Source organism: Rhinolophus sinicus, chromosome 17 (assembly GCF_057876585.1).
Source record: "Rhinolophus sinicus isolate RSI-liver-muscle chromosome 17, RSI-T2T, whole genome shotgun sequence".
NCBI lineage: Eukaryota > Metazoa > Chordata > Mammalia > Chiroptera > Rhinolophidae > Rhinolophus > Rhinolophus sinicus.
In genome coordinates this window covers 135,070,409-135,089,634 of record NC_142517.1, presented here as the reverse complement: position 1 = coordinate 135,089,634, position 19,226 = coordinate 135,070,409, and the positions used below count along the sequence as shown (strand labels likewise).

The window sequence follows — 19,226 nt, the reverse complement described above, 5'->3', positions numbered from 1 at the left end:
AAGTTATGTTAATTTTAAAGTGAATTAACAAAAAAAAAAATAACAGTTTCCTTTGAAGTTCTTTGCACAGTTCATAGGACTATTTTTATAAAAAGCCTTGTAAATATGAATAATTAAAATCTTGACTCTTTAAAGGCCAGGTATCACCTCTATGATCCAGTAAAAGCAAATTTAAATAATGAAAGGGAAAATGGAGACAGTACTGTACTGGAAAGGTGTATAAATAGGACATGGGGCATAGATGATTGAAATGATCAATTTATTTTAAAAAAATCAAAAACAGACTATGAACATGTTTGGAAAATAAAAAGATGTTTCTGTAATTGGATTTAGTAATTTTAACAACTGGTGAACTCTCCAATTAAAATACAGAGAAAACAAAACCACAAATCTTCGTGTACAGCTATATTTTCAACATTAGATACTTGACAACAGTTTAAGTAGTCCACATCTGTTTGATGATATATTGTGTAGGCATTTATAATAATACTTACGAAGAATTCACAGCAAGAGGAAATGCGTAAGCTATAGTATAGAATGAATAAAAAATAAAACAAATTAGAAAAAAGTCATGTTTTTTTGCCATAATGTAAAGAAAGCAATTGTATGAAAACTAAAGAATAAAGCTTAGGTTAAAAAGAAAAGAAAAAAAAAAAAAAAAAAAATATATATATATATATATATATATATATATTGCTTTCTTTAATATATATATATATATATATATATATTCAATTGCTTTATATATATATATATATATATATATATATATATATATATACACACATATATATATTTATACCGTGTTTCTCTGAAAATAAGACCTAACCGGACTATTAGCTCTAATGCGTCTTTTGGAGCAAAAACTAATATAAGACCCAGTATTATATTATATTATATTATATTATATTATATGACCCAATCTTATGGTAAAATAAGACCAGCTTTTATATTAATTTTTTGCTCCAAAAAACACATTAGAGCTGATTATCCATCTAGGTCTTATTTTCAAGAAAACATAGTATCTCTCTCTCTCTCTCTCTCTCTCTCTCTCTCTCTCTCTCTCTCTCTCTCATATATATATATATATATATGTTCTTAATATATGTATATATGTAGTTCCAGTCTCATACAATATGGTAAGAATATTTGTTAACTACTACAAAATCCTTTTATCATTAAATGGAAAAAGTAAACGAAAATTAGACCAATCTGCCTTCTACTGATCACAAGTAGAAGAGCTCTTTTTAGGTGTGAAGAAAAATGGAAGTCTAAAAAACAATGACTGATAAGCATAGACCATAACCAATTGAGAGAAGAAAGGGCTACATAAATTACTGAGTATGAAAATAACAAAATCAGGAGACTCTTACACAGCAAGAAATGTGACTGCACTTAATTCGCTCAATTGAATTATCTTCATTTTATAAATGAAGATTGAAGTTTGAGAGATGAAGGCTGAGAGAAGGTAATGTCCTCCTTACAGCTCTGGAGGCTGAGTCAAATGGACACAAGCCTTCGGATACCTGGGCAGAGCTAGTTCTGCTCATACCGATGTCCAATCACTCTACAGCTTGTACTTACATCAGCTACATCAATTCTGATGGTTTGCCTGAAGAATCTTAGGACAATAAAAAAATGTTGCATAGGTGATCAAATAAATTTATAACATTATTTTGAAAGAAACATGAGGGTGCTCACCAATGATATTATATATGATTAGTTTTAATCGATAACAATTGTATCCTATAATTAGTTATTACAGAGGCTAAAATTACACTTTCATTGCATGTGGTGAAATTTAAATTAGAATTAAACACACCAAAATATTTTGATTGGAAAATTATATGTAATTAAAATTTAGAATATGGGACATATTTTTATCATTGTACATACCAATGAAACCTTCAGCTCATTTTGTATGTTAGTTGATGAATGGAAATTTTAAAATAAAATCTTAAATTCTAGATGAAAGTTAGACTACTTGAGTTCAAAACTTGACTCAGTTACTATAACTTTCATTACTCGAGTTCTATGCCTATGTTTGCTCATCTATGAAATGAAAGGTGAAATTAAAGGAACATTAATACCCCAGGAATTCAATCATTCTAAAGCCAACCAACTAGGGAAAGATTGCAAATAAATTATTTGTATTTAATACCTCATATATGCATAACTTTTTAAATGTTTTAACTAAATTTTCATTTTAAATGTTATATGGATAAAACTACAGCATAATTTAGAAAGTAGAATCATTATTTTTTGCAAATCTACTGATTTATAGGACAATATATTTTTGACACTCCTATTCTATTCTATTCTATTCTATTCTATTCTATTCTATTCTATTCTATTCTATTCTATTCTATTCTATTCTATTCTATTCTATTTCATCTATAGAATAGATGAAAATGCTATGAACTAGTTTAACAAAGAGCATAGATGACCAAGATCTCCTCAATTAGTGGAGGTTATTTTTTTTAGATTAGAAAGTAGAAAGATTTTTGTTGTAAACTTCAATATTAACTAGTACAAAGTTTTTGCCTAATACTCAAAAAACACATGGGGTCATTATTCTGTCTATAATCCTGCAGTGTTTTTAAATGATTATATGTAAAAATGATATATGCAGTCTTGCTGTAAATATTAATTACCATTTCAAATAGTTTGTCTTTGTTGGAATTTACTAAGCATATTTTTTTTTTCAAATATCTAAAGCAGCCTTCCAGTAAGCCTCCCTCCATCCCTTCTTCCCTCCTTTCTTCCTTCCTCTCTTCCATCCTAACCGGCAGCATCTGATGTTCAAATCAATTCTTAAGGACAGTCCTGTAAATAAAAGAGGAGAAAGATGAGCTGTTTCAGTAAAAATAGGGCTTGGCGATTGAAACCCTGCAACTTTTCCATTCTTCCAGTAACTTCTAAAGGCTTCCATGAAATCCTAGGTCTTCCTCAAGGAATAGTTTGAAAAACACTGATTTAAAGCATTCTATGCAATCTGTAAGTGACAAATATTATGTTTAAAAATTTGAGAGTAACCCCGGAAATTCTGGAAACAACATTGTAATTTATAGAGAAATTGCACTGACAACGACAGATGTGAAACGGTGATATTTAAGAAATGTAGGAGTCTAGTAATTGTATTTCTCTAAAACATTACAAATGAGAATATAGAATTTAAAAAGCAAACTCCGAAGGAAGGTATTTTGATTTTCACCAGTTGAAGAAAAGAAACATATAGTTAGTGTTTAACAACGATGTCCAAAATGATCATACTTCTGAAGCATGCTATTAATAAATTACAGTATATTTGCAAGGCATAGAAAATTTAAGATAACTGTTTTGTACCTGATTATAATAAGTCTTCATTAGGCATCAAACAGACTCCATTTAATTTAATTACTCTTTAAGAGAATATCAAGGATAATTGTTTTTCAGAAGTAGTTTCCAGGCTTCATTTAAGAAACCAGGGGAAAATTATACATTCAAATATAATATGCATATCACCTCTTATTACCTAGATTTTCTTAAGGATCATGAAATATGAGACAAATACTTTTTTTTTAATAACTTAATGTTGCTGTGTTTCTACTAGTGTTTTTTTACTGTCAATGAAAATTTTAACTTATTTTCACAATTTTTATTTAATTAGCTTAATGTTTTGGACCAACTGGAATGAACAACATCCAAGTATCATGCGATCTACCCTGACTGGGAAAAATGCTCAAGTGGTGGTCAGTACAGACATTCTCACTCCAAATGGACTCACCATCGACCACCGTGCAGAGAAGCTGTATTTTTCAGATGGCAGCCTAGGAAAAATTGAGAGGTGCGAATATGATGGATCCCAGAGACATGTAAGTGAATTGAGAATTTCTTGATTATAAACTTAAACGTGATACATTTGAAAACTATATGCTTTATACTTGCCTAAAATATGCATATCAAGAGATTTCAAAATAGCTAATTGTTTTAAACAATCCAGTTGAGTAATATATTCAGTGAAAAAGGAAACTGTGGATAATATTTTGAAAACTTGCTTCAAGTACATTTGCTACCATAGAGACAGTTTGGCTCTTAAGAACTTTATTCTGGAGAAACAATAACTGATTCTCTAGTAGTTATTAATTGAACTGGAATTGTTAGAGTGATTTGCATAAGCTTCAGTGTTATTTATAATCTTTTTGAAATGTGAAATGAAGTTGGTGAATTGCCCTAGCGGGGGAAGAAAAACATTAGAAAAGAATGAAATGATCTGTTTGGGTCCTCAAAGCAACCTAAGCTTTGAAGAGAGAAGAATGGGATTCCTTTCATATTCAGACACATTCTCTATCTCCTTTCTCTCGGTTGCAAATGAAATGCTAGTGGAAGAGTATGCTGACTCTGAAGAACCCTTACAGCAGATATTTACGGTCTATAGAATAGTAAAATCCCAGTGCCTTGCCCTTATCCTTTGAGGACAGCACTGCTTAGCAACTGGGAAAAATCAGGGTCAGAAGAGTAAGACCTGGGTGGTTACACCACTGGAGAAATCTTTACCCACACATCCCCACCCCAGTGCATGCATGAAGGACAAAATGATCCTGAGTCTTCTCATTCCTCTACTGAATTTCTTGAAGGGCCAGGAGGTAAATATTTGATGCTTCATGTGGACCGTACTGCCTCTGTCACAAGTGCACTGCCTTATAGTGCTAAAGTAGATACAGAGAACATGCACATGAATAGGTGTGGCAGTATTTCAGTAAAACTTTATATATAGAAATAGGCAACCAACCAACAGACCATAGTTTGCTAACGCCTAATCTGCATCACTAAAACAGTTTAATTCAATTGAATATAAACCTATACATATATAAATATACTATGTAGATATATAATATATATTTATACATAATATTATATTGTATTGCATAGGGAGATTGATATTTATCCTATTATATATATATATATATATATATATATATATATATACACATATATATGTATATGTGTGCGTGTGTGCATTCGTATGTGTTTGTGTATGTGTGTATATAGAAAATGGATGGGTGTGTGTTTGTGTGTGTGTGTGTGTGTGTGTTTCTTGAAGAAGGAAGAAGCGCCTTGATTTACATTCTAGTACAGGCACCTCAACGTCGTGGAGTGCTGTTGTGACTAGCATTGACAGAGAACAGTTGAAGGCCTAATGAACTTTGAAATAAAGGCGAAGACCTGATGAACTCACTTTGTGCTAAAAGCAATAACTCAGATACAGTAACTATGCTTAAATTCTTGGTCTGTGTTTTTCAATTAAAGGTCATGTGACCTTGGGCAAATTATTTAGTCTTTATAAATTTTAGTTTTCCAATACGCAAATTTCCTACCTAATTTTCAGGGCTATTATAGGGATATAGTGCAAAAGTATGTGCCTTAGAATACAGTAAGGAAATCCTTATAATAGGTATTGTAGCTAGTGGATAATGCTTTTGAAAAGACAATCAGGTAAATGATTATCCTGGATGTGGTATTATTTTCCTATATGTTTTGACATAGGTAATGGTTTTATAACTCCTCATAACAACCCTATATCACTTCAACTTATTTTTTATATACCTGCTTTTATTTTCTCCCTTATCTATTCTTAAATATGGCAATTATAGCTACTCTAGGTGGTCCAGCAATCAGATATCTTTAACATAATTTAATTAATTTGTTGTATTCTTAAAATTTATTGAGGTGACAGTGGTCAACAAATCTACATAGGTTTCAAGTGTACAATTCTATAATACATTATCTATATACTGCATTATGGGTTCACCACCCAGAGTCAGTTCTCCTTCCATCACCATATATTTGACCCCCTTTAACCTTTACCACCCTCTGGTAACCACTAAGCTGTTGTCTGTGTCTATGCGTTTTTGTTTCTTTATCTACTTGTCTTGTACCTTTGCTGCCTTCAGTTTCATATCCCACATATGAGTGAAGTCATATGGTTCTCGACTTTTTCTGTCTGACTTATTTCACTTAGCATGATAATCTCAAGATCCATCCATGGTGTCACAAATGGCAGTATTTCATCTTTTTTTGAAGATGACTGAGTAGTATTCCATTGTGCATATATCTTTATCTAATCATCTATCAGAGGACACTGTGGTTGTTTCCATGTCTTGGTCACCGTAAATAATGCTGCAGTGATCATCGGAGTACATATGTCTTTATGGACACATGTTTTCAGATTTTGTGGGTAGATAGCCAGGAGAGGGATTTCTGGGTCATATGGTAATTCTATTCTTAATTTGTTGAAAAACCTCCATACTGTTTTCCATAGTGGTTGTACCAATTTACATTCCCACCAATAGTGCATAAGGGTTCTTAAAGGATTTGTTTTGATGTTTAAAAAAATATATCTAATTATGATTCCAACGCTCCATTTCTCATCCTGGTCCAAAGCAGATACTGCTGGCTGCCTATAGTTAACAATACAGTATCGTATATTTGAAGTTGCTGAGAGAGTATATTTTTAAATTTCTCAAAAAAAAATTGTAACATGTGAGGTGGTGGATATATTAACTAATGTTATTGTGATAATCATCTTGCAGTATATGCACATTTCAAATCATTATGCTGTGCACTTTAAACTTATACACTGTTATATGTCAGTTTATTTCAGTAAAGCTGGAAAAAAAATCTCTGTCCTGTAGAGATGCAAATGTCAAGAGGAGAACATTACTTTAGAGGTTAATGTTTTATGTCCCCATAGGACATTTACCTATTTTGTCTCAAACTTAGAACTACATAATCATTTTCCTCTATTTCTTCAATAAATCAGCTTTGCCATTAAAACAAAATTCTGGTTAAGTCTGAAAATTAGGAATGTATTTCAAAGTTTATTACATTCTTACATGCATCTAGATTTTCTCACCTTTGTATTTCTATGACTTCTAATTAAGAGAAAGGTAATATTCTTATTACTAAAATGAGCAATGCATTTTTAAAATGTTTAACATTTTTGAAAAATTTAAGTTAGGGATTATTTATTCACTCTTTTAAACACTTTGCTTACTATTCTTTTATTTTTTTAAAACTTATGTGAGATATCAACTTACTAATCATACTAACAGTCACTGAATGCAAATGGTGCTCTGGATACGGTGCTAAGCACTTTATATTTAATTTTATTTCCATAACATCCCCATGTGGTAGGCATTTTAATGATTTTTCCCATTTTACCAATGAAGAACATGAAGCACAGAGTTCAGTAGATGCCCAGGAGGTCCTAAGCCACAAACATGAAAGAAACAGGGTTCTGTCACTGGCGATCTCTTCCAGTCAGTGCTTTCAACCACTGTGCTATCCCTGGAAGCATTTTCATTTAGAAAAACAGACCCAACTAAATGTACATATGGTTGCAATTTCACATGCCTTGCAACTAGCAATAAATTTGTTTTCTCCTTGTGACTCCTATTTCTTTAACATGTTACAATATAAATCTTTTGCACAAGTCAATATTTTAATTTATTACTGTATATGAAAATATGCCTAGTAAAATCTGAAGTTCTACTTTATTTAATAAACCAAGTAAATTTGCTGCTGTACAAAGTAGGATCCACAGCTTGTCAGCATGCATTACATTATGTTGACACACGTTATAAGAACCTTCATGAAGAAGAAAACAGCATCGTGCTCTAAGTGACACGTTGCCCCCTTAAAAACTGTACTCTAATAAACACATAGAACTTCTACATATTCTTAAAAGTGTTCCTTACATTTTCATCTCTATTATACTAAGGCAAGTTAATTTGGAGATAGAGGCATCAGAGCTGTTTCAAAAGGGGAATATCAGCATTCTACCTCATCATCACTGCACAGACATTTATCACAGCCTTTTGTCTAAAATTATTTAATAGGTATTCTGAAAGTTTAGACATAACACGGCACCTCTTCGGTGGTACATGTTACATAAGGATTTTCATTTTTGCTTTCAGTATTTTTTTCACCTTCATTTTATGTTCCCATTATTTAGGTGCATGAGAAATTGTGCCATTAGAAAAGAAAAACAAAATAAAACATTTATTTACTATTCAAGTTGAAAATTAATATTTACCAAATTTATGTAATCTAATTTTGTTAAAGATATGATTACAAAGTAAATGCTAGAATGGGGAGTTGGAAGCTTATTTAATCCTTTAAAAGTACACTTTTCATGAATACTGAATTTGAGCCTTCTTTAGGTATTAACTAATTACACGAACATTACCAAGCTCTGTAAAGCCCCTGTGCCCTAATCATCTGGCTTTTAATAAAGATGCTTCTAGATAATTTGATTATGGAAACCATAAGACAATAATACAACAAATGCTCCAAGGTTATACAGTCTCTAGTGGTTTCTGTTTCTGTCTTTGAAAACAAAAATTCTGCTTAGTTCTGCTCTAACCAAATAGATACTGTTTTTCACTTACTAATGAGCACATTGAATATTTTGGAAATTCTTCTATTTTTACTTGAAAACCTAGGATAGAAAAAAAAAGTGTTCTCATTTAACTATAAATAAAAACAAATCTTGACATAACACTTTTCATTTATGTCCTCTGTCTCTTTCAGTGCAGATTCAGATAATTCAGCATTTTCCATTATTGCATCTACCTTAGTTTCATAGAAATGATTTTAATAAGGAACATCAAAACTGTAGGCCAAAGTAAAAAGCTTTTATAGGTTATTTTGAAAATTGTCCTTTCCTCCACTCCCTCTCCAAACAAAGCCATAAGAGCCCAAAATAATAGTTCTTTCTCATAATCCTTTCTTAAGACACAAAGCGGCTATCTTGCAAGATAGAGATTTTTCAGGTCTGTTACAGATTCTGTACTTGAAGATGAATTGAATGATGTTTTCCTTTTGTAATAAGTGGAAGTAGCCTGATCTTGGTGAATACTGGCTGTGGGTGGATTGTTTTCTTTTATTTTTAAATCTATATAAAAGACCATTGCAGTCCAAGGTAAATCTACATACTAACACACTTAACTGATGATGTTGTTCATAAAAATTCCGTGTATTAAAAAACAAACAAAAACAAACAAAAACCTTGGCATGAATTGAGGGTCTCGAAAAATAAGGACAGATTGAGGATAAAGTTAATAACAGCAATTCTGTTTTTTGTTTGTTTGTTTGTTTGTTTTAGTTTTAAATTATTGAGCCATAGTCCCAACAGACTTTATTTAATAATTAAAAACAAATAGTTGATACAGATAAAATGACAATGAAAAACTACAAGGCCTGCTGTATTAGGGCAGATTTATACAAATGGGGGCTTTTCAAAAATAATACCTAAGATAAATTCTTGGTTTTTATTCAGTTTCATGATTAGCTGTAAGATGGCATATATGTTTGCCTAGTCAAAACAAACAAACAAACAACAAATAACACATTTATTGTTTATGCAATAAATTGTATAAAAGTTGACAAGTGAAGGGAACAAGCATTATAAAGTCACAGTAGAAGACAATTTAGCAATTCTGTTTTGAACGTAACATTTGACCTCAAACTAGAAACATCTTTTCTACCTCTCTGAACTCACAATGACATCTACTAATTTTCACAAAATTATAGAACATTATTTGTGTTGAATATAGCTATTATTTGTTTTTATACCCAACAAAAGACACTTCTTTCCCCTAAAGTTTTTGACAGATGATTCTTTCATCACAGCTGGAATATTTTCACTTGTTATTTCACTGGGGGTACTTGATGAGGCAACTACTTCTAGTTTTAAGCATTTTCTTTTCTTTCTTTTGAGACAAAATCTGTTTCCTTATGAATTCTGTCTTTACATCTCTATTCAGGCTTCTGAAATAAACTGAAACAAATCAGCTTTTATTTTTCCCACTCAGCGCTTCAAATTTGGTGAAAATGTATTTTGCAGGGTAGACAGGACCTCGTTGGTTTGAGTTAATTTACCATATGTGATATTTTTGTAACAAAATATATCCTCCAAGTCTCCCATGAAATTAAGGAAAAAATTTGTATCTGATCTTCCTGTAGGTGTCACAAGGATATAGGAGTAGCGTTAAACTCTACAAAAATAAAGGGGGCATTCTCTATGTTTTTATTCACTTTAGTTTATGATATAGTTCAAGAATATTGCTCAGTTAGATCATCCTCTTTGGTATAGATCAAACTGGCCGTTTTACATTAAAAGTGCAAGAAAACACTGAACTATTTATTTCATGGGTAGAGCTATAACTCATCACTCAATAATATGTAAGATCCAACTTCTGTTTCCCTCAGTCTCAGTCTTACATTCTGTGACTTTATTATGTTCATTGGATAAAAGTATCTCCATGGGTTTAAAGGTACCTCTCTATTTTGCCAGTAATCAGGATTCTGTGGTCGCCATGACATAGTTAGTGTCCATGGTCAGCACCATGACTTTACCACGAACATACTCAGTGGAGAACAGTGGGATCCACTCTTTCCTATATTTTATATCTAAAATCATGACTTATTTTACAACTAGAACATAAGGTATGTCTGTTCCTGAATTCCATTTTGATTGATCTGAATATCTGAATACTTACCATATTTTCAACTGCCTGTTTTTGTGATCAATCTGTTGTTTCTGTAATTAATTACTAATATAACTATAGAATTTTGTATCTGAGTGTAACTGAGCAGCTAGATCATCTCCTGTTTTCTTTAGAAAAGGTTAAAGATGCAATCTAGCTTATGTTTAAAGTTTACAAAGAAAATATTTATCTTGGAAGAAAAATATGCCTTCTGAAAAAATATTCTGAAAATATATCATAATATCATAGAAGTCTCAGAAACTCTAAAAACTCTTCTGTTGTCTGGTACCTGTTGAAAAAGTGGACCGGTCTTTCTAATATCCTATCTGTTCAGGACTTTGCATTCCCCACTTATATCTTTTTAATTAACTTATAGGTACAAAAGTGTAATCCAAATCAATTCTTAGTTTTATTCGTGCCTGTCAGTTGAATTGAAGTCTTGGATATCAAAGAATGCCTTTTGGACCGTATGTCTTCAATCCTCACAGAAGCTAAGAGTTCCTTATCTGGAAAATTGATATGTAGCCAGCTCAGTTCATTCTAATCTTCAGTTGATCTCTCTGTGCCAAGCCTTTCCTTTCTGCGTGTATGTGTGTGTTCCCTATTGTTTTTATTTCTCACTCCTGTTTTGTTTGCCTTGGGCAACCATACTAATGTAATTGATATATATCCTTTCAATTCATATATATATATATATATATATATATATATATATATATATATATATGTGTGTGTGTGTGTGTGTGTGTGTGTGTGTGTGTGTGTTTTCAAATGTGTCAGCAAAACAACATAATGCTGTTTTTTTGGTTTGTTTGTTTGTTTACATTTTGGAAGGTATGCTACAAGGTACAGCAAAAATGTGTGACAGTGTAAAACCATGGAGTTAAAAATAATGACATTTAGGAAGTAAAAAGTATAGTTATGAATCTTTAAAGACTTAAAATACTATGAAATATAAGAAGACATGTAAAATGTTGTTCAACTTAAAAAGTCAAAAAGTACAACAATACGATAGAAAGGAGTAGCTGGAAAAATAAAAAGTACGGAACAGAACATCCTGTTTGCATAGTTGTGTATTTTCTAACTTTTGATGAAACAGATGATAGTAGAGAACAATTGTATGGAGAGAGGGAGGGAGGGAAGGGGAGGGAGGGAGGGTGGGGGAGGGAGGGAGGGGGAGAGAGAGAGAGAGAGAGAGAGAGAGAGAGATAGAGAGAGGTGTCAAATATCCCTTGGGGAAGTAACATAATTGGAATGAAGCTAGACATTACAATCTGAAATATTTCAAGATGTATCTTCTTTAATGAATAGTAAGCAATTTATATTATGCTAATTGATAAAGTTTGGAAAGATTCTTATAAAACTAGTCACTGTGAGCTCACAAATTCAGTACAATGCTATTGCTCTCCCAAAGTGTGTTTGAAGACTGTGTCTTATCTTGGATAACCAAAGGAATTAAACTGTGCACATTTTTGAAACTATAGTTTGAATAAAATCTGAGAGGCTTAATTATTGCATTACATCCTAAGGACTTTAATAAGCTCATACACTCTGCAAATCTTCAGAAAAGAACACAGTATGTAGCTTTGTTCATATCAGAAAACTATTTTTTAAACACGGTGTACCATGGACTTAAGTATTTGTAGAGATCTGAAAAATACTGATATACTATTTATAAGTCACTTAGTTTATTAAAGGAATATTATAGAGCCCATTACTAATCAGTAATCCGGGAAACATCTTTCAATCATGAAAAAAGAAAATAAAAAAAGAAGTGTGTTTTTAAAAACATATTTTATATTTTTTCTTTTAGTTACCTGCTAATATTTAGCTTAATAAATCCATGTATCGGTTTTATTTTATTTTTCTATTAAACTCAGAGTTAGGTTTTATTTTTATAGTTTATCTTAGAGTACGGTCTTATAAAATACAAGTACACACACTTTAAATTTGACTTGTATTGATAAAATATAATAATTGTCTAGATAATCTAATTCTAAATATTGCATTAACTTGTGTGGTGCTCCTGTGTACAAGTACATTGAGAGAACCATTCTTTATTTAATAATATACAATTGAGTACTTTGGAGTGATCTGTGTATTAGGGCAAAAAACAAAAAAAAACACACACAAAAAAACAGACAACAATTTCATTCTGTATATTTCTGTTCTCTATCTGTCATTTCTGTTGTTCCACTAGCTGAAACAATAACTAATGTGGACAGGGGCTAAGGCAGTGTGATTATAGCCTTTCTTTCTGCAGTTACCCTGTAAGTGTTAATCATTTCTTGGAAGGCATCTGCTACCTGAGTGACACAAAGTTTTCCAAAAGAGATGTTGTTTATGTTCCTCGAAATTGCAATTGCTGATGTTTCTTACTTCTGAGATTCTTTTAGAAACTTTGTCTTTATTTATTTTTTCAGCTTACATTTCCAGACAGATATACTAAGTTCTAAAACTTATCTTTAGACTGAGAAGGAATCAGGATTACCTGTCCCCTAGATAAACACATTCCGATGACATGAACTCTTCTCACTAACAGTACGAAAAGGAGTTTGTTTTTGTAACTAGTCTTAATTGTAAATAAATTAAATCACAAGGGCATTCTACATTGTATGACCCCAAATATTTTCTTTCTACTTATAGAATCAGTTGTTTCATTCCATAAATGAATCAATAAATCTATGTATCTATTTAATCTATATAGGTCTATACTACTACTTTGTGTGATAATATAGTTTTAATTATGCTATGAAACCTACAGGGGCCTAAACTCTGAAAATTCCAGAGTAGGTTTTGATGCACACAAAACTGAATTTTCTGACAACATAAGTTTGAATTACTTAGCCAGGTCTAAACCATATCCTGTTATCAAAGAAAATAAACTGTGGTTTCATTTTTTTTTTTACAAGTAAAACAATTTAACAATTATTATTTTTTAATTTAAAAATCAACATCAGCATGAGGAGTTACTAAAAGTCCATTGGACCAAGAAGTTTTCCACCATTAACGGGAGCCATCCAATATTATGGCACAGATTAGGAAACTGAGGCCAAAATAGGCTAAATTATTTTTTAATGTTCTATGTCTTATAGCTAATGCTGTTTATAATGCTCAACTCTCTATTGAGCATGAACCAATGTCCCTTTATTTAATTTTTTAAAAATTCTGTAACATCTCCATTCTTATTCTAAAATGAAATTTTATATTATACCTATCTTTATAAATAACTTTTCAAAACTCAATACCTAAATCACAGTAAAAAGAAAATGCATAATTTATGATAAAGTAGGACATATTCCAAAGTGTAAATGCACAAAAAATAAGGGAGAAAACATGAAGACATAATCCAGTGTTTTCACTAAGGCATAGAATCATGAATGTGACAGCTATGAAGCTGGACTTTTTTCAGGTACATTGTACTGGATGCTCAAATACTAAGAGTAGTGCCGTCTTGGGTGATGTGATTTTCACAATTGGCGATGAGTTCTTGATAATGTTCTAAATGAAATGAATTGAAGTCATCCCTTACTTTCTGTAGAAATTGCAATCCTTCAAAAATTGGAAGTGTATAATAAGCTCTGTAAAACAATGATTTCTGTTGTTTCACTCATACATATACAGATGTTAATTTCTACATTCAGATATTATAAATAGGTTTCACATTTGTGACTGTCTTATAGGACCTTTGAAATTTGGGCTGAGTCTCAGATAATTTATTATATATACCTACCCTATGTATTGCAGGGCTTCCAGATTCTTGGTTCCTAACCACTGAATTTCCTAGCCAACCCCTCCCACCCCTCTACACCCCTACTCTTCAATCAAACAACAACAACACCACATTTTCCAAAACTTTGAAAAGAGAGGGGGACTGCTTCCATTGAGCACCAGTCCTGATGTGGCTTGATTGATTAGAGCCCAAAGACATTAAAACACTGGTCTTCCTCCTAAGAGAAATAAAGGTTGTGGAGGTAAAAATAATGGATCGTGTTGTCTACATTTTATCACCTGTAACTATGATGTATACATGTTACCACAGGGTGATCACAATAAGTTTCATATGACATTAAGACAGTGAAAAACATGGGTACCTGATGAGAATAACACAGAAGTGCAAGAAATCTGAAATTGGTATTAGATGAAATTATTTTAATTCCTGACTCTGGAGACAATTAATTTAATTTCCTGGAGCAATTAATTTAATAATCTTGAATCAAAGGTTGTACATTTTGATCTAAGTTAAATATTATTTCCAAACTCTAACCTTTTATGATTCTACCATTGGTTATGTGGAACTCAGCTGGATCAGGCTCGGGATCCATCTTTTTACACATTAATATGCATAATTAGATGATGCCACATCTTGGTTAATAACCGTTGTAATCATGTAGCCAGTCTTAGCAGCAAAGTAGAATGTACTGCTGTTCAAGAAACAGTATGATGTGGCAGAAATTAATGTTAGTTTGTGGAGTTAGACATGAAATTAAAACTTGGATTCTTGACATATGTTTAATTAATAAACTTGGGGCATTTTCTTAATCTTTTTATGCCTTAGTGTTTCATTTTGTTTTGTTTTTCCTGTATAATAGGACTGATAGCTTATGTCTCACAGAGAGTATTTTGAAGAGTTGAAGTAACTATTACATGCAACCTGGTACCTGACACTAGTTAGCAACAAATGCCAAATCTTGTAAAACTGCCATTGAATAATACAGTTTAAAAAATAAACCAAATTTAACATTTTGTAACTACATTTACTATCACATATACATTCATATGAACATGAATTATATCAATTAGAATAAATAATCAATTATCTCATTGCCTCTTCTATTAGATTACTAGTATCTGAAGAAATAGAATTTGTGTTCATCCTTATAGCTCCCAAGCCAGTAGCTCAAAGTGTGGTGCATTGCTGCATTCAACAAATGTTTTCTGAAGCAATGAGTAAATGAATAAATAAACTAAAAGTGAAATTATATATACAAAAAATTCCCCGAATAAAACAAAGAAGTGAACAGCTTTAAAAAACAAAAAAGGCAAATTAAATCTTAGCTATTTTGAAGGCTCAGCCATTCAGGGTAATTTTCTGAAATCTATACAATTGATATTCCTATTTGGTAAGATAAAATGTTATTGCAGTAGGGTTAATGGTGTTTATTTCTAATACAATTCCTTTGATTTAAATTCATATGCATTTCAGTGATGTTTCAGCTTGGTTAGTCATGAAAATTAAAGTGTTACTGTAGCTGGACACTCTCAAAAGAGATGTGTCCTTGGAGAAGAATCCTGGTCAGTGTCCAGGGCAACTAGTGTATTCACCTAGAAAATGACTGGTGTCCCTTCAGAATGTGATACTGATATTGATGGACTAATTTAATATTTCTTGGATGCTTTCAATTTGTTAAATGTCAGACAGAATTTTCTAAAGACCAGCAGCCACCTGTACCACCAGAGTCATTGTAGAAATGTGTATACAAAGATGAAAAGAGTAGATAGGTAAAGAAAACCATTCTTCACATATTCTCTCTCTCTCTCTCTCTCTCTCTCTCTCTCTCTCTCTCTCTCTCTCTCTCTCTCTCTCACACACACACACACACACACACACTCAAAATAGCATATGTCTTCCAAATTAATTTGCTTGCAAGTTTTCATATTTAAATTTAGGAAATTCTGAATTTCCTTACTGAATTTGTCTCTACTCTCAATTTCTGATTTTTTTTGTATTATTCTCTAGCTGATATTAATGTATATCTTATTAGTTTCACACGCACAAAAACCATCATGAATTTATTTAAGCTTGAGACAATATCTTGAATTTTTTGTGTCTTTCTGCGTCTGACTCTTGAAAACATTTAGAATGTCAGCAAACTGATCAAAATCAGTTATCTCAACTGTTTAAAAATGAGTCAATTAGTTTACTCATGCACAGTGTGACTGTAAATAAATAACAAAAGCATAAATGTATTCCTGAGCTTTCCAGCAGCCAAGGCATCAAGGGCAGCCTATTAAGTTATAGAGTACTTTGATTTAGTTGAAGGGAACAGAACTGTTTATCAGAAAAAATAGATGTTTCGGTGGTCCTAATACTTAAAATACTATTATAACAAGATATTTTATTTGCACGAGGAGTTTTGAGAACGTATAAAGACTAACGAAAATCAAAATACTAAATAATTTCTACTAGCATGTACTAATAAAGTATCAAAGAAATATGGTTAGCCATCGACATACAAAACTCATTCAATAATTTGCAATTAGGTTATTAAATTATTAAAACAACAAACTGATAGTAAAAAAATGAATGAGGTTAGTAAAATACATGAGCTAAGTTATTGCATAATTATTAAAGGTCAATAAGTAAAAAAGAAAAATTGAAGGAAAATGTAAATAATGATAACTAAAGGTACATCTTAGAGGTGAGTAAAACTCAATAGTTATATACATGAAAGGAGGAACTGTGAAAAATAAGCAGTACTGAACACTCAGGTAATATTTCCACCAAAATTAAAAACAAAAAAAAATTTAAAAGAAAAAAAGGAAACCCTATGCATCACCTCCTCCTGAGAAGCGGCCCAACAGTTTTCAGGATTAGGAGCTGGAGCTGAGCACATTGGGGAAAGGAGGGTGTTATTTCATGTGGTTCTACTGGCAACATCAGAACCTGAGCCTAATCAGCTGACCAGACTGTCTACACCTGGGGCTCTGAATGATGGGCCTGTTAAAGGGCTTGTTAGTTGAATGAAAAATAAATGTTCCAGAATAACGTTGCCTGAGGCAGGGAAAAAAAGAAAAAAGCACACTTCTTTTAATTTGTCAATAATATATCAGAAGAGGTATAAGTATTTCTTAATATCAAACACTCATTAGAATCCCCTGGGCACTTTTTTTTTTTTTTTTAAATGCTGATGCCTGAGCCCCACCTAAGAATAATTTAAATCAGAGTGAGTCCTGGGTCTTAATTGTAAAGCTGCCAGTTGATTTTCATGCATAGTCAAAATTAGGATTTACTGTTATAAGCTACCATAAACATAAAGGAGATTTTAAGCAAGATGTCATCAAACAATACTAAATGAGAGTATCATTTTTTTTTTTTAATCACAGTTTTGGTCCCTGTCACCTGATTCAGAATTTCTAGAGAGTTTACGTTAAGAATCATCATAATGGGGTCTTCCTGGTGCCTAGCACATTTCCCCCCAAATATGAGACCCTTATCATTGATATCAGGGGGTACACAGCCACAGCATCAATTTAAATTGAATGATGTAATATGAAAAAATTATTCTATTCTCAATGCTTTTGCAATCCTCTGATTGATTTAGGAAAAAAGATTAAGTGTTTTGCTAGTATATATTTAAGATCCCCTGTGACACACTCCATTACTGAGGAAGGTGGGAGAGAGATCTCAGATCACAATTCGCTGGATAATAGTATTTAATTATAATTTGATAGCATCATTTTAGTTTCATTGTAGATTTTTTTAGAGTTGGTTTCTATGTCTTCTGACTGATATTGGATTTTCCATTATGGTAATGAGTCAATTTAAAGGACAGTTCAAAATAAATGATAGTCTCATTCAGATAATGACAAACAAAATGTCAAAACATTTATCTCCGTCCAGATTTGTAAAGAAAGAAACAAAAAAAAACAGATCCTGAGAAAAGAGCTTATATCCTGATTCCTCATTAGGTATGCAATACCAGGAAACAGAAGTGAGGGAATAGGAGAATGGGCTGAAAAGGAAGGAGAGAATATATGAAGAGGCATGCTATAGAGCTGGCAACTTTTTGGTATCGAGTGCAATGGATTACTTCACCTCCTGACACCGTCTTTAGAGAGGCCATATAAACAACTACATGTTAGGACAGTCAATAGGAAAATAGTGTCAATGAAAGGAGAAATATATTTCTGCTGGCCCTTTTCTCTTGGACATAAATTTGATCCATGGGTCATTAATTACCCACTATCTTGGGGAGTGGTCAGAGGCTCCAGACACAGGCATGAAGCAAGGGCACTGTGTGCACATAAATGTCATCACATTCATTTTGGCAACAAACAAAACAAAATGAACAGACATACCAAATACTGGTCATGACTTCTAGAGTCGTGTGTGCCGAGAGGATGTGAGGTGTTTTGTAAGGCCTATCTAATACAACAATACTCAAGTGACTAATGACTAGGAAATATAACCTGAACAAGGACTGTACATTCAGGACCAGGGACAGTGACAAACTGCCTTTATTCTGACCCTCCTAAAATTTACAAATGTTTATAACAGTACTCTTGTGTGTTTGAGCTGCTTCACAAAAGGTTTTTACTAATAGCTGTCATTTAGTGGGTGGCTAGCAGTATTAGTCTGCATTTGACATGATTATCACCAAAGCGTCTGTTATTATTGTTGTTTCCATTTACCAGTGAAGTAGTGAGGTGTTGAAAAATTAGCTAAATTGAGGTTAGAAATCAAATCATAGTCATGAAACACAAAGATCTAAGTTATTTCATCTGCAGTGTGTTATCTTACCAGTACATGATATTTCTACAAATGAACCTCCTTGTATATTTCTTTTTATTACCAGCCCTGTCCTTAAAAGAGCTTTAGCATTTTTCAGTGTGTTTTCAATGTGCCAATCTTATCCTTACACCTGATTATATACTGTACAGACCTAAGATTGGGGGAATGTGTTACATAAC

The 19,226-nt window shown here is 32.2% G+C and overlaps 1 protein-coding gene across 4 annotated transcripts in view; it reads left to right on the top strand.

Moving 5' to 3' along the window:
• LRP1B (LDL receptor related protein 1B) overlaps positions 1–19,226 on the top strand; it is a 1,805,568-nt gene that overhangs the window by 1,467,938 nt on the left and 318,404 nt on the right. For all 4 annotated transcript variants that reach the window (XR_012497488.2, XM_074335779.2, XM_074335774.2 and 1 more), the window contains exon 43: positions 3,650–3,854. Coding sequence is in view for 3 of the 4 variants with exons in the window: in XM_074335779.2 (XP_074191880.2) it covers positions 3,650–3,854 (205 nt within the window). In the remaining variant the exon portion in view is untranslated. The remainder of the gene's footprint in view (positions 1–3,649; positions 3,855–19,226) is intronic.